General features: G+C 45.9%; 1 protein-coding gene across 4 annotated transcripts in view; it reads right to left on the bottom strand.

Moving 5' to 3' along the window:
- Positions 1-7: 7 nt before the first annotated feature.
- The window catches only part of RAB43 (RAB43, member RAS oncogene family), a 56,285-nt gene continuing 42,220 nt past the window's right edge, over positions 8-14,072 (bottom strand). The window contains exons 2-4 of one of the 4 annotated variants that reach the window (XM_037045329.1): positions 9,910-10,093; positions 5,689-5,825; positions 8-438 (exon numbers count right to left, since the gene is read on the bottom strand). In XM_037045329.1, the coding sequence (XP_036901224.1) occupies positions 409-438; positions 5,689-5,825; positions 9,910-10,093 (351 nt within the window). In that variant the 3' untranslated portion in view covers positions 8-408. Of the gene's footprint in view, positions 439-871; positions 1,087-1,150; positions 5,826-9,909; positions 10,094-14,072 lie in introns of those variants that run through there. The other 3 variants (XM_037045331.1, XM_037045328.1, XM_037045327.1) reach the window with 3 other exon arrangements.

Below are 14,072 nucleotides of genomic sequence, written 5' to 3'. Positions count from 1 at the left end.
CCAGGCCTGGTCTGAGAGCTGGATGGCTCAGGAGTGAATTCAGTGGGGGCTTAGAGCAGGGATTCTCTGGATCCCTGATCTGTTTCCCTGTTTTAAAGTCTATGACTGGACCTGTGGGTTTTCCCCAGAGTCTGGGTAGTCCCTGGTGTGGGCAGAGGAAAGGTAGGGCCTTTGGGACAGCCTGGCTCACATCAGAGCCTCTGGGATGGATATGTGGTACCCAGCTCAGATGGACCCAGTTATGGGTTTTTCTTTCAAGGGGTACATGTGGGTTTGGGGCTGCCTTGTATTTGATGAGAGCAGAAAATTCAAGCAGGTATTTCTTCTCTATGGGAAAGGTGGTTGGCAAGTGTCTGGAGTGTGGTGGCCCATCTGGAATTTCCAGGGCTCCTGGCCTTCCTCATTCAATCAGTGGAATTCAGCAGCTTTCTCAACCACCTGGGACAGAGACAAAAACAGGAGCCCCCTGTCCTGCTCTGGCCCTTCAGTTTACAAAGATCCTGCCACTCAGGATGTCATCGTGGCTTCCCTGGGTGCTCACAGAACAGGAATTAGTGTTGAAGAAACTGAGGCACTGAGTGGAGAAATGACTTGCCCAAGATAACGCAACTACTCAGGGCAGGCCTGGAATTTCAATGGAGGTTGGTCTAAGCCCCATGATGTTACTTTGTCTCCGAACTAGTCTTAACAGGGCAGATACAATACTACCTGGCCATGCTATGCTCTCTTCATCTCACCATTCAGGCAGAGGCCTCCTTTTAAAAAATATATATTTTTATTTTTAGAGAGAGGGAAAAAGAGAAAAAAGAGAGGGAGAGAAATATCAGTGTGTGAGAAAAATATGGATTGGCTGCCTCTTGCATGCCCCCAACCGTGGACTGACCTGCAACAACCTTTTGGTTTGCGGGATGATGCCCAACCCATTGAGCCACACCATTCAGGGCAGGAAGCGGCCTCTTTTTGTGAGTGTCCAAAGCAGACTCAATTATCTTGGTGGTCTGCGGATTCATGGGCTTCCTAATGTCAGGAGCAGGTTCAGGCACTCAGTTCTTTGAGCACCTATGTGCCTAGATCCATTCTCTGCACCTGGAATATAGCAGTAAACAAAAGCAGTCTTGCCCTCATGAGAGTTCTAGATTTTGACTTGGAATAAGAGCTCTACTTCCTTATGGCCGCAAGACTTGAAAAAGGAACTCTCAACCCAAGTCTGTTGACTCATCTGAAAAAGCAGACATTGGAAGGGTAGAAACCGACCTCCTTCAAAAGGTGGTAGAAGTATGAGGGATCCCTGGTGCCCCTGGAAATCACCAAACAGTATTCCCAACCTCTTCCCACAAAACCCAATTAAAGGAACCCGGGCCCAGAAAAACACCATGAGTCACCCAAAGTAGCACACCAGTATCCCTTGCAGAGAGGAGGCCCAACCCAAGCTCCTTCCTGCCCCTTAGACAGTTGACTACCTCTCTGCCCAGGGGATCCCACATTGGTCTGGAACAAAGTGATTTTAACAGGAGTCCAGGTAACAGGTAGTGGGCAGTGTGCAGGCTTATCTTCCACCCCAGACCTGGACACAAGTTGGGGAAAGCTAAGCAAGTGGGACCATTTGTGGGGATGTAGCTACCTAGGCTGGCTCTGGGCTCAAAAGTAACCAGACCAGGCTTGGGTGCCACTGGCTCATTAGAGAAAACTGCTTAATGGTTTAGGAATATGTACACTCTGGCTCTACTAAGTTTCCATAAAGGCAACTTTCCATGTTTTAAAAAATAGATTTGATATAAAGATTTATATGTACATAAACAGATAATGTGAAAATTCCCAAATACAAATGGCATCTTTGGGCTGGCTAAAGCCCTCTCCACTTTGAATAGTCCAGGCCAATAGGGCTGAGAGGACCCCTGAGGCCCCACACCTGGAAGCCCTTCTGGAGAAGAGTAACTGAATTCAATATGAATCGGGAGCTTCTTCCAGCTCCAACTCTACTGGAGCTTGTGCCTTTGGGATCAAAACCCATCGGGAGGACTGGGAACCACCTCTCTGAGGAAGAATCAGGATTTGTGTTCCTTCGCCCTCTGAGTCCAACTCCCATAACCATAATACATCAACTTCCTTCTTGTTCTCCCTCAGCCCATGTCACATCAGCCTCACCCAGAGCACAGACTACCTTCCTCCAGGCCTAAGCTGCCATGACACTTCCAGGCTCTCCTTTCGATGCCCCATCTCCCACACCTTGGTCCCTTACCCGACCTACTCCTATTTTTAGGTAATTTATTTAAAAAAGATTTAAGTGTTCCCTTGCCCCAGAGGCTGCTAGGAGAGGAAATGGAAGTGAGTCTTGTTTCCTGTCTCAAATAATTGCCCCATCTTCTCTCACCCTTTCACAGGACTAAAACCCACAGATGTAGAAAGGCCCCAGCCTGATGGGTCGCTGCAGAGTAGGGACCTCACAAGGCATGCAGTCAATAACACACTGTAGGCCAGGCCCTGAGCACTAGCATTTGTGTAAAGTTGAGGGCCAGAAAACATCTTTTGGAGTCTATAGGAAATAGGCCAGGAAGTTGGGGGAAAAAACTCACAGGCCAAGGGGTGGGGAAAGAACTCATTCTTGCTAGAGGGTACTATTAGCAAGAGATTAGCCTGGAGTGGAGCCAGTTCTCAGGAATGTCCAAATGGGTCATTTGTGGCATTGTAAGAGAACAAAAAGGGTAGGGTCAATAAATGGGGGGAGAACAGGAAGGTCCTGGAAAGAGGGTACTCCTGGGGAACAAGCAGGTACAGGAAAGAAACCAAGGTAGAGCTGTGAAGGTCTTGGACATTGGGTCAAGTGTGGACAACATTCCAAGTGCCCAAGGGCACCCTGGAAGGTGTTGGGGATGGGGTGGGGAGTGGCAGGACCGGAAGTGTCCTTTCATACTTGACACTTAGGCAACAGCAGGAGGATAGCTTGGGGCAGTGAAGGCTAGAAGCCCAGGAGCCAAGGTCAGTGAGATGTCCAGGTGAGAGGATGAGCCTGTGTGGAGTGGAGGGCACAGCACTGTGGAGGTAAGCCCACAGCACTGTGGTAGTGTGAGGAGCCCAAAGTGAGCCCCAATTTCTAGGCTAAACCTCTAGAGTGAGGCTGCTCCAGGTATGGAGGATGAGGTAGCAAGAGATCCACTCAGCCTAGTATTTGACATCTTGGGATTTTGAAGGGGAGGAAGCAAAGTGTTTCCTTGATTTATAAGTAAAGCAAGAAGTTACCAGTGAGAAGAAACCTCCCTGGTCCCAGGCTAGGCCCACTGTTCTTTTCCCCTCCTAAGCCAAACTTTGCAGGGTTTCAGGCCTTCTTGCCTATGGGGAGAGGGGGAGAGAGGAGGAGATGGCTCACATTCTAAGGTAACAAATGAGCCCATCACCAGCTAGCTACCTGTTCCAGTACCTACGCTGGATCCTTATGCCAGCCAAGGATGCCCATATGAAAGACAGGTAGAGAGGCCTCTCTCCTTCCCTAAGCTCTGCGAGGCCAGTGGGTAGAGTGGTCTGACAGCTACCTGTGCTCTCAGCTAGAACTAGGGCTGCAAGTCAATCACAGGAATGCAGGCCACCTCTGCTACAAGACCCTTTGCATGTACCCTCACCTTCCCGAAGCAGCAGGTGGGGCTTCATAAGAATTATCTTCCAGCTGGAAACCAAGTTCAATGCCCAGCCCTGCCCAAATATTAGTCCCTAGCAGAGAGGTCATGAGGCTGGAGAATCTTTGCCCTTGGCCTCAATGGAACCCTCTTTAGGAAACCCCTCAGTCACAGGTACTTTCTACTTTGCAGGTGGAACCCAGGCACAGAAATGGAGCAGCCAAGAAGACACCAACCCTCAATGCCAGCAACTGGGCCTTATCCATCAGTAAAGCCACTGAAGACAGAATGCAGGCAGCTTTCCTGCTCCCTGCTCCCACCCCACCCCAGCTAACAATGGGCTGATTCCCTTCAGTGTAGACCCCTGGCCCAACCAGACCAACATCCTTTTCCTCCAGAACCAGGCTCAGCAGTTCTATGGCTGCCTCCCTGTTGCAAAGGGAGTCACTGATCCAGCATGTCTCAGACTCAGCCATCCATATCTCACCAGACTGCTGTAGGGCTACTACAAAAGGTCTGCCTTCTTGCTCTGCAGCCAAGCTTGCCTGAGAGGGGGGGCAACACAGACCAAAGTGCTTGGAGCAGAAGGTAAGGGAAATCTGAGCTGGAATGCCACAGTCTGCCTTGGGGACTGAGACTGAACCTGGGGTGCCGCCTGATAAGCTTTGGGCTACCTCTCTATGATATGGCCAAGCTCATGGCCCTAAGAGCAGTTTATTTCCAAAGGTCCCACAACAAGGGGCCAAAAGAGCTGGACTTGGCTGACATGGAGGAATTGGGATTGGCTTAGGAAGTTCACCTAAATCCAATCCCTGCAATCTTCTGAGCTACACCACAGAATCCAGTGCTACTTCAAAGACTCCAATAATCTCAGCCCTGGCCTGCCTTCTTACCCAAGTACCCTGAGCACATTGAGGCTACTAAGGACAGGTGGGCCCAGGGTGGGTGAAACAGCCCAATCCAGAACTACCAAGGCCTTATCTTTTTTGTTTGAGAAACTCTATAAGATAGACTAGGAATGGTGGGGGAGCTGATGCTGTAAACATGGCAGGAAAGATTTCTGCACATAGGTAAGACTGGGTCCTGAGGGACACTCTCAGACCTGATCCTCAGAGATGCAAGATTTTATTTTTCCCTTAAATATCCAGGTTCCTATCTCATCTCCTCCAGCCCCAAGTTTCTGAGACCCCGGTACTAAAGAATTAGCTAGTTTTGCAACCTGAGTGACAAAACTTTGGGCCCCCAAGCAAGCAAACAGTACCCACTTGGGTATGGGCAATGACCCTACACTTTTGTGGATAAAAACAAGCAGCTATGTGGAAAACCAGAAAACTTGAGAGGTCTTGCTAAGGCAGCAAGCTGGACTCCATGGTGTCTATGAGCTTAGAGTTGGCAGTGAAAAAATAAGTTTCTTCGCCTGGAAAGAGTTAGGACTTCCCTGGGACTATGCTCAGAAACCAGCCTATTGGGCTGGTTGCTTTCACTCTCTGCAGCTGCATATTGAAGCCTTGTAATGACCTGAGCACAACCCACATCCTTGGAAAGCGGCAACCTGCTGCCACAGCTTTAGCAGACACAAGCTGTGAAATGGTCAGAACTAGTATGTATAGAACTAGGGAAGCACATTCCTGGCCCCTCCACAGCTGCAGTCCACACTTATGAGCCTGGGCCTGTCCTAGGACAAGAAGAACATGGAGGGAACAGCTGCTGACTGGCAGGATGGGCCCCACACTGTACCCTGTATGAATAGGCCTCTTGCCAGAGGAATCCTGTTTCTCCCTTCCATGGGGTAGCTTTTCTATCAAGCATCCAGGCCATGGGATGAATAATTCCAGGACTTTATCAAGCTTCTCTAGAATCACTGGTACCATAGAGGGCCAGCTCTGAAGGGTTGGGCTTGGCAGACCAGAGCGAGGAGATGGCGAGGCCCCTGCCTGCCTGCCTGTCTGCCTGCCCTGTACCCCAGTCAGCACCCACAGCCCCAGCTTTCTCCAATGTCCTTGCTATCCAGCTGGATGTGGTCGGTGCTCTTCTCACTGAGCAGAGGACCCCCATGCCTCATGACCAGCTCTGTGGCTACCCTTATGAAGGCCTCTTCCACGTTGCTTGAGTCCTTGGCAGACGTCTCAATGGCACACAGGATGTCGTAGTGCTCTGCTAGGCTCTGTGCCTCAGCCAAAGGGACCTCTCGGAGCGCACCAAGGTCTGACTTGTTCCCTGCAGGGAAAGGCCAGGAGCAACTTGGTGAGGCCAATTGGTGTAAGGAAAGCCCTGTCCTACTTGGCAATCCAAACTGAGAAACCCAGTTGTGTACAGTACTCTATCATTTTTTTAAAAAGAAAACCTTTAGGGAGCAGAGAGACTGAGGAAAAAAGGAAAAAGTACTCATGGACAGGGACAACAGTGTCATGATTGTTATGGGTGGGGGTGGGGGGAAGGGGGCAGGGTCTAAAGGGACTAAATGGTAATGGGGAAAAACACAATGAAGATAAAAAGATTAAATCAAATAAATAAATAACCCTTTTTATTTTCAAGCTGTTATTTTATCCTTTAGTTTCTCATTTTTAAAAAAATCATTCTCAAAGGTTTATATATTTTATTACTTCTTTCTAAGAAATAAAAGCAGTAAAGTTTAAGTTAAAGAATACAATACTTTAAAGATAGAAGAAAACCTAGGTAGAAACTCTGGCTTCCTATCACTTAGGAAAGTTACTTCATCTGAGTCTCAATTTCCTGGTCTGTGATGCTACTTTCAGCAGAGTAGATTAAATGATACAACAAATATGAAAATAATTGGCACTTGGTAGGTACTCTATAAATGTGGAAGAAATCTGGTACTGCTAAATTTTGTTTTTCTTAAAATTTCATTATGCTTATTGTTTATTGTCTCCTATTTTCCTTTGAAGTATTTTTATTCTCTGTAAGACAGTGGTTTTTGGTTATTTTGCTTTTCTTTTTTTTAAAATATAGTTTATTGATTATACCATTACAGTTGTTCTATTCCCCCCTTCATTCCCCTCCACCCTGCACACTCCCTCCCCCACCCTTCTCCCCCCTTAGTTTATAACCACATGTCTCAAGTTCTTTAGATTCTATATTTCCCCCGCTATTCTCGCCCTCCCCCCTATCTATTTTCTACCTACCATCTATGCTATTTTCTGTGCCTTCTCCCCCCTTCTCCTCCTCCCACCCCCGTTTCTAACCCTCCATGTGTTTTTCATTTCTATGGTTCCACTCCTGATCTAGCTGTCTTCTTGGTTTGCTTTTATTTTAGGTGTGGTTGTTAATAACTGTGTGTTTGCTGTCCTTTCACTGTTGATATTTTTCATCATCTCTTTCTTATATAAGTCCCTTTAGCATTTCATATAATAAGGGCTTGGTGATGATGAACTCCTTGAATTTGACTTTGTCTGAGAAGCACTTTATCTGTCCTTCCATTCTAAATGAAAGCTTTGCTGGATAAAGCAATCTTGGCCGTAGGTCTTTGGATTTCATGACTTGGAATACTTCTTTCCAGCCTCTTCTTGCCTGTAAGGTCTCTTTTGAGAAACCCGCTGACAGTCTGATGGGAACTCCTTTGTAGGTGACTGTCCCCTTATCCCTTGCTGCTTCTAGGATTCTCTCCTTCATTTTAGTCTTGGCTAATGTAATGATGATGTGCCTTGGTGTGTTCCTTCTTGGGTCCAACTTCTTTGGGACTCTCTGAGCTTCCTGGACTTCCTGGAAGTCTATTTCCTTTGCCAGACTGGGGAAGTTCTCCTTTATTATTTGTTCAAATACATTTTCCACTTGTGGCTGTTCCTCTTCCCCTTCTGCTACCCCTATAATCCGGATGTTGGAACGTTTAAAGATGTCCTGGAGGTTCCTAAGCCTCTCCTCATTTTTTTGAATTCTTGTTTCTTTACTATTTTCTGGTTGGATGTTTTGTTCTTCCTTCTGATCTACTCCCTTGATTTGAGTCCCATTTTCCTTTCCATCGCTATTGGTTTCCTGGACCTCTGCCTTCATTTCAATTAGTTTAGCCTTCATATGTTCCTCTAATTTGTGACTAAGTTCCTCTAATTTATGACTGTACTCTACCAATTCTGTGAGCATCCTGATAAATAGTGTTTTAAATTGGGCTTCTGAGAGGCTGGCAATCTGTTGGTCGCTTAGAGTTATTGTCTCTGGGACTTTGAGTTCTTGCACCATCTTTTGGGCTGTTCATGCCTGTTAAGTAGCAGGAACGGAGCCCTAGGTTTTCACCAGAGCAGGGCAACTCAGTCACTGGGTTGTGACGTTGTACGTGGGGGCGGGGTCAAAGAGGGACAATGACTTCCCTCCGGCGCCCGCCTCCGAGACCCCCACCAGCACCGCAGCCACCACCGTCACCAGGGCCACGCGCCCCGCTCCACTGCACAAGAGTGTGCCACCGCTGTCAGCCCTCCACCACTGGGTTCGCCCCCTGGGGCCTGCGTGGTCCGTCTCACTGCGCGCGAATGTGCGACCTTGGTCAGTCTGCCCCGCACCCCGACTAGGTCCGGGCTGCCTGCGCTCCTAGGTCTGTCTTTCCCGACCCTGCTCCGCTGCTGACTCTGCCTCTCTTACCGTCCCCATTGAACGGTTCATAGCTGTCGGACTTCCGTATAATTCGGTTTTCTGGTCTCTGGGTGTGTCTTAGTTCTCCAAAACTTTTGTTGTATCCAAACTTGGTTGTGGGAGAAGGCACAGTGTTTCCACCTATGCCTCCATCTTGGCGGAAGTCCCTATTTTGCTTTTCTAATGATAAGAACACAGACTACCACTTTACCTGAGAATATACCTTTAGCTTCTCCTACAGGGGTGAGATATTTCAGTACATTCTAAATCATGTGGTAAACTGCTCCTTGATCCAATCACTAACAGAATTTTTTAAAGTTTCTAAGTGGTTGACTTTTGTAATGTGATTATAAAGAGAACAAAAAAAGATAAATAACTGTCTATAAATACCTAAAATTTCTTTGGTAACTTTAAATGATGCAGCAACCAATTTCAATGTGTAAAACATCCTAATTTCAATAAACTAAAAAAATAGCACATATTATTTATGAGAAATTATAAATCTAAACATAGCTACTTTATTTTATTCAGGACATGTCAGTATTTTTAGATATGAAAGTGATATTGTTTTTATATATTTTTATCTTTTATTGATTAATGGTGGAATATTTACAGATGAAAAAGTAGGAGTTAGAAATTACCTGAAAAATAATATAAGGGAGGAAGGGGATGAGGGTGGAGATGAAGTAAGGCATAAATTTCTAAGTGTTGAAGCTGGGTAATAGGTATCTGAGGTTCATTACACTATTTTATTTTTGTATTTGTGTAAACTACTTGATAATAAAATGTTGTATTTTAAATGTCCTGGATAAAAAGGAAGTGTAAGGCTATAGAAGGAAAGCTCTGTTACTGCCCAAGTAGTCAAGCTTTGCTGAGTACTTCTACACCCCAGTCCAGGAAGGCTATGTGAAAGGCAGGTATGGAGCCAAATGCCACCCTTTTCCCAGCTGGAGACACATCCTGGCCCATCTGTACAATCTCTAAAAAATCAGCGTGACTGTTGGGGTGAGGACCCCAGGGGCCACACAAATGGTCCAAAGCTTCTTGAGTCCAGGTCTAGGAAGTTTATGAAGGAGGAAAAGGGAAAATGCTGCATCCCCCTGCAGCACCAGCAACATGGACGTCACAGGCATAACCTGGGAACTTGTTAGAAATGTACATTCAATAGGCCCCATCTAGACCTCCCGAATCAGATGCTCTGAAGGTGGTGCCCAGCATCTTTAAGGCTTTGGAGGCATGCAAACATTTAAGGAGCTTTGCTCCACTGAATTACAATTAGTAGAACTGAACTCAAATCTCACGTGTACTCGTATATGCTCAGGCTATGTGAACTGGGGGAGAGTATTCACTTCTCTTAGCCTCACCTCCATGCTTTAACAAATAAGGAGTAGCTAGATTATAGGAACTAAATGCAAATACACCTGTGAAAATTTAACCAGTGTTAACCACCGTATGGACATGCACACTACAAAGCAAATGTTAACTTCCTTTCTTCCTTCTTTTAATTCCAATTCTGAATATAACTTTACAAGTGATTAGCAGAATCAGAGTTTGCAAGATCATGGTTCAAGTTCTAGCTCCATTCCCACCAGAACAAGCTCAGTCCCTCTCTGCATTCTGGCTTGCCCTTTGCTTAAAAAGGAAAGAGAAACTGAGAGGAACAGATGGGATCTGTGGCCCCAAGGAACCCTGCCCACCGCCACCCCACTCCCCCCCAGCTCACCAATCAGCAGCTGCACAATATTGGAGCCTGCATACTTCCTCACATCCTCGATCCAATGAGGCACTGACAGGAAGGAGCTTCTCTTGGTGATGTCATAAGCAAGAATGGCCCCGTTGGCACTGCGGTAGTAGCTCTGAGTAATGGTGCGGAATCGCTCCTGGCCAGCTGTGTCCCAGATCTGCAGCTAAAAAAATAGGGAGCTTCCCATGAACCTGGTAATATGGTCTAACATGGGGGACAAGGAGGGCAACCCCACACACCCATTATGAAAGTGCTGGTTCCAAATGGCAGGCCATCAGCCCACACCTTGACTGGAATCACACAGAAGGTCTAGAAGGTAGACAGAGAGAGAGAGAGTGGGCCTTCTGAGCCCTGAGAAAGTAACTCAGTGGCAACCTGGTTGGGTAGCTAGGTTGGTTGGAGCATCATTCCATACACCAAAAGGTGGCAGTTCAATCCCTGGTCAGAGCACATACCTAGATTGTGGGTTTGATCCCCAGTCAAGGTGTGTAAAGGAGGGAATCAATTGATGTCTGTCTGTCTGTCTCTCTCTCTCTCTATCCCCCTCTCTACCCTCCTTCCCCTCTCGAAAGAAAGAAAGAAGAAAAAGAAAAGAAAAGAAAAAAACTCTGGCCCAACTTCAAGGATGATAGGAGGATGCAAAGGGAATGTGGGCAGCCCCATCTCTGCCCTCTAGAGTCTCCAGGAAAGAAAGGTGGTGAGGGAAAGAAAGGTGGTGAGGAACAAGGAATGTACTCTGTAATGCAACAGGAACTTCACTCCACCCAAGGTTCTATGCATGCCCTCTCTCCTAAACACTGGGCTTGCTATGACCCAGAAGGGCTTCAGGAGCTCATAGTCAGGTAAGCTGGGTCCAGGTATGCCGTGATGCTGGCTATATGGATGTCAGGATTCTTCACCTCTCCAGGATTATAAATGTACTGCTATACCTTACACAGTAAGGCTCCCAAAGAACTACAGTTTTCTACTTCTGCCTCAGCAACACACATGAAGATGCTCACAACCTGGTAGTAAGAAGGCCTGGGTTGTGGCAATGAGGGCCTAGGGAAAGCAAAAGGCAGAGCTCTGCCAGGGGGCTTTACCATTAGCTGACTCAGATTGGCTTTAGGCAAGAAGGCTGGGATCTTTTCCCACCCACGTGCCCACCTAACAAGCACCCTTTAGTGCCCACTACCCAGCCTTCCTAGATATTGACCATGGAGAAGCAGGAGCTTCCCTGGCTTTCTGTAGAAGCAGCAATATGGCAGAATACACAAGAGATATAGCAGGAGAAGGGGCTGGAGCAAGGGCAGACCTGGACCTACACTGTGCCCGAGCTAGGAGGCCTCCCACTCCAGGAAGAGATCACCAGCTCTAGGACTGAGAGAGAGATTTTGAACAAGTATCAGAGCATGCAGGTACAGGGCTCTCAAAGGCTCAGGGATTGCCTTCTTTGCTCTATAAATCATAGGTTCTCAGGGCTCTCTGAGGATGAACACAAGCCTTTGGTCCACACTGAGCTACAGGTCTAGCCATCTTCCTTCACTGGTACAAGCACTGTCAGTGGCCCTCTATCTAGTTCTCAAGGTGTCTGAAGCCCCCTAGTCTGTCTGGGGTGGGAACACACACCTCAAAATTCTCAGCAAGTTCCTGAGGTCAAGAATAATCACCCTTGCACTGTGGAGGTGACAACCTTTCTCCCAAACCTCACCAAGAAAAGTCCGAGATTTAACAACTTCTAGGCTACAACATGCCAATTAGAATCCTCCAGTCCTGAGACTTCCTATTTATTCCTCGGTTGTAAGAGGCTCCAAGGAAACCAGGCTCATGGTATCTCCTAGATTACCCATGGGTTAAAGTAAAAGGTGTGAACTTTGGCACTATATTGTACAACCTGGGATCCAAATGACCAAGAACTCATCTCCATACCCCAGAGGAGAGTATATAACACTAAAGACAGAGACCAAACAAACATGGGGAAAAAAGCAACTTGGACGAAACATAAACTATGCAAAAGCAAAAACCTCAAAAACAATCATCAGTAGTTTTAGAGATAGAAAAGATCCATGAAACAATAATAAAACACATCTTTTAAAGCAGAGGGAGCACTCAGAAAGAAATAAAAAGAGCTCTTGGAAATTAAATATATAACATAAATGAAAAATACAACATAAGGGTTAGGAGATAAAATTAAAGAAATCCCTCCACAATAAAGAAAAATACAAAGAAAGAGAAAAGAAAATTATAGAATTAGCCTAAGAGGAACAATTTGCAATAATAAGAGGTTTGGAGAGGGAGGAGTAAAATCAAAGAAATACTTCAGGAAAATCCCTCAGAACTGATTTAAAAGGCCCACTAAGCATTCACACAATGCGGGAAAACAGATCCATACAAAACACATGAATGAGAGAATTCCAGAACAACAGGAAAGAAGACACTAAAAACTTCCAGAGAGTAAAAACAAGTTTCAAGGTTTCAAGCAAAAGGTTCACATGGCATTAGATATACAATCAAACAATGCCCCGAATTATAAGGAAAAATTATTTCCAACCTAGAATTCTCTACTCAGTCTATCGGTCAGGTGCAACGGTTCATTAAGGCATTTTCAGGCATGCAAGCCTCAAAAAATTTCCCTTTCTGCCACCCTTTTTCAGGAAACTACAGAAGGCTCCTGTACCTAAAGAAATCAATCAATATTAAGAAAATGTAGGCTCCTGAGAACAGAAAATTCAAAAGAGAGGTAAAGGGAATCTCTAAGACGGTGGTAGAGGGAAATCCCAAGATCACAACCAAGCACTGAACATGGATGTTAACCCATCCAGAGCAGACCTCAGGGCACCAGGGCAACTTCCAGTTCTGGCACAGCAATCAACAGCAGACAAGCTTTCACTCTCCATAAACAACCATTAGACTGAAAAAAAAATAAGAGAAGCTGCCATTTTTAAGATGTAAACAAGTGCAAAACTGTAATCCTCAAAGAAGGAAAACTCTTGAAATGTACTTCATGATCACAACTCTCTGAAAGGGCAGTTTCCTAACCACAGGACAATGAAATAGAATCTAAGCAGAGCATGGGGGAACAATGCAGGGGGTAGGAGGGCTGAAAAGTCTATGTGAAGGAGTGCCCAGTGAGGACTATATACACAGGATAAGACTACCAGAATCTTGCCAGAGAGTGGCTTCTACAGGATTGAGAAGAGCAGTGCTAAGGAATGCTGAAGTTTCAACCCAGCCACAGTGATGAAGCCTCATTAGCACATTGTTAATGACCCAAATATTATGCTGAGACTTCAGGAAGGCTGTACCCTTTGAGTGAGGACCCTGATTAGAAGAAGGCCTCCATAAACCTGCCCTAACAAAGCCTAAAACCAAGACCGGACATAAGTCTCAGGTTTAGAGACTGAGTTCTATAAAGTAACAGAGGCAAAGAAACATCCTTGAACACAAACAAAACATAAAAACAAACATACATGGGTTCAAGGTAATCAGCCAGTAACTTAAATGACTACTAAGAAGAAGATAACAGAATACAGAGTCTCTACAAGATATCAACCACTATCTCCAGTATACAATCAAAAATTGCTAAACAGGAAAATCTGACCTATAGACAGAGGGAAAAAAAGCAGTCAATAAAAAATAACGCCAAAAAATTATGCAAAAAGGGGCGGTCCAAGATGGCTGAGTGGGTGGAAATAGTACTCACCTACTCCCATGACCACATCAAAATTATAACTAAATTATAGAAAAATCAACCTAGATAACCATCTGAAGAGTAGCTGAACAGATGTCCAATAACTAAGGATATAAATAAGAAGGCACAACAAAGTTGGTAGGAAGGACAGAGACATGATGTGGGCTGGCCCCACACCCACCTGCTGCAGTTGAGAATCCTGAGGTATATCTTAGCTGCACAAGTCACCCCTGATGAGTGAGGGGTCTCACCCCATGTGGAGCTCCCCAGCCAGTGCCCTTGGCAAAGAAGCCCATATAACATCTGGCTATGAAAATCAGCAGGGATTCTGTCCACTAGGGGAAATGTAATGCTGTTGGAAATGCAGGCAGCATCCTCTTAAAGACCCAACGCAAAAACTCTCACTCTAGGCACTCACCCTAGGCTCAAGCAGAGGGATGGTGGCACAGGGGATGCCAGAGTCATACAGGGA

The sequence above is a fragment of the Sturnira hondurensis genome, unplaced genomic scaffold, assembly GCF_014824575.4.
Source record: "Sturnira hondurensis isolate 20B ecotype Veracruz unplaced genomic scaffold, ASM1482457v3 Scaffold0004271, whole genome shotgun sequence".
NCBI classification, from domain to species: Eukaryota; Metazoa; Chordata; class Mammalia; order Chiroptera; family Phyllostomidae; genus Sturnira; species Sturnira hondurensis.
Note: the sequence above shows the minus strand (reverse complement) of the source record. Positions and strands in the feature narration are given on the sequence as shown.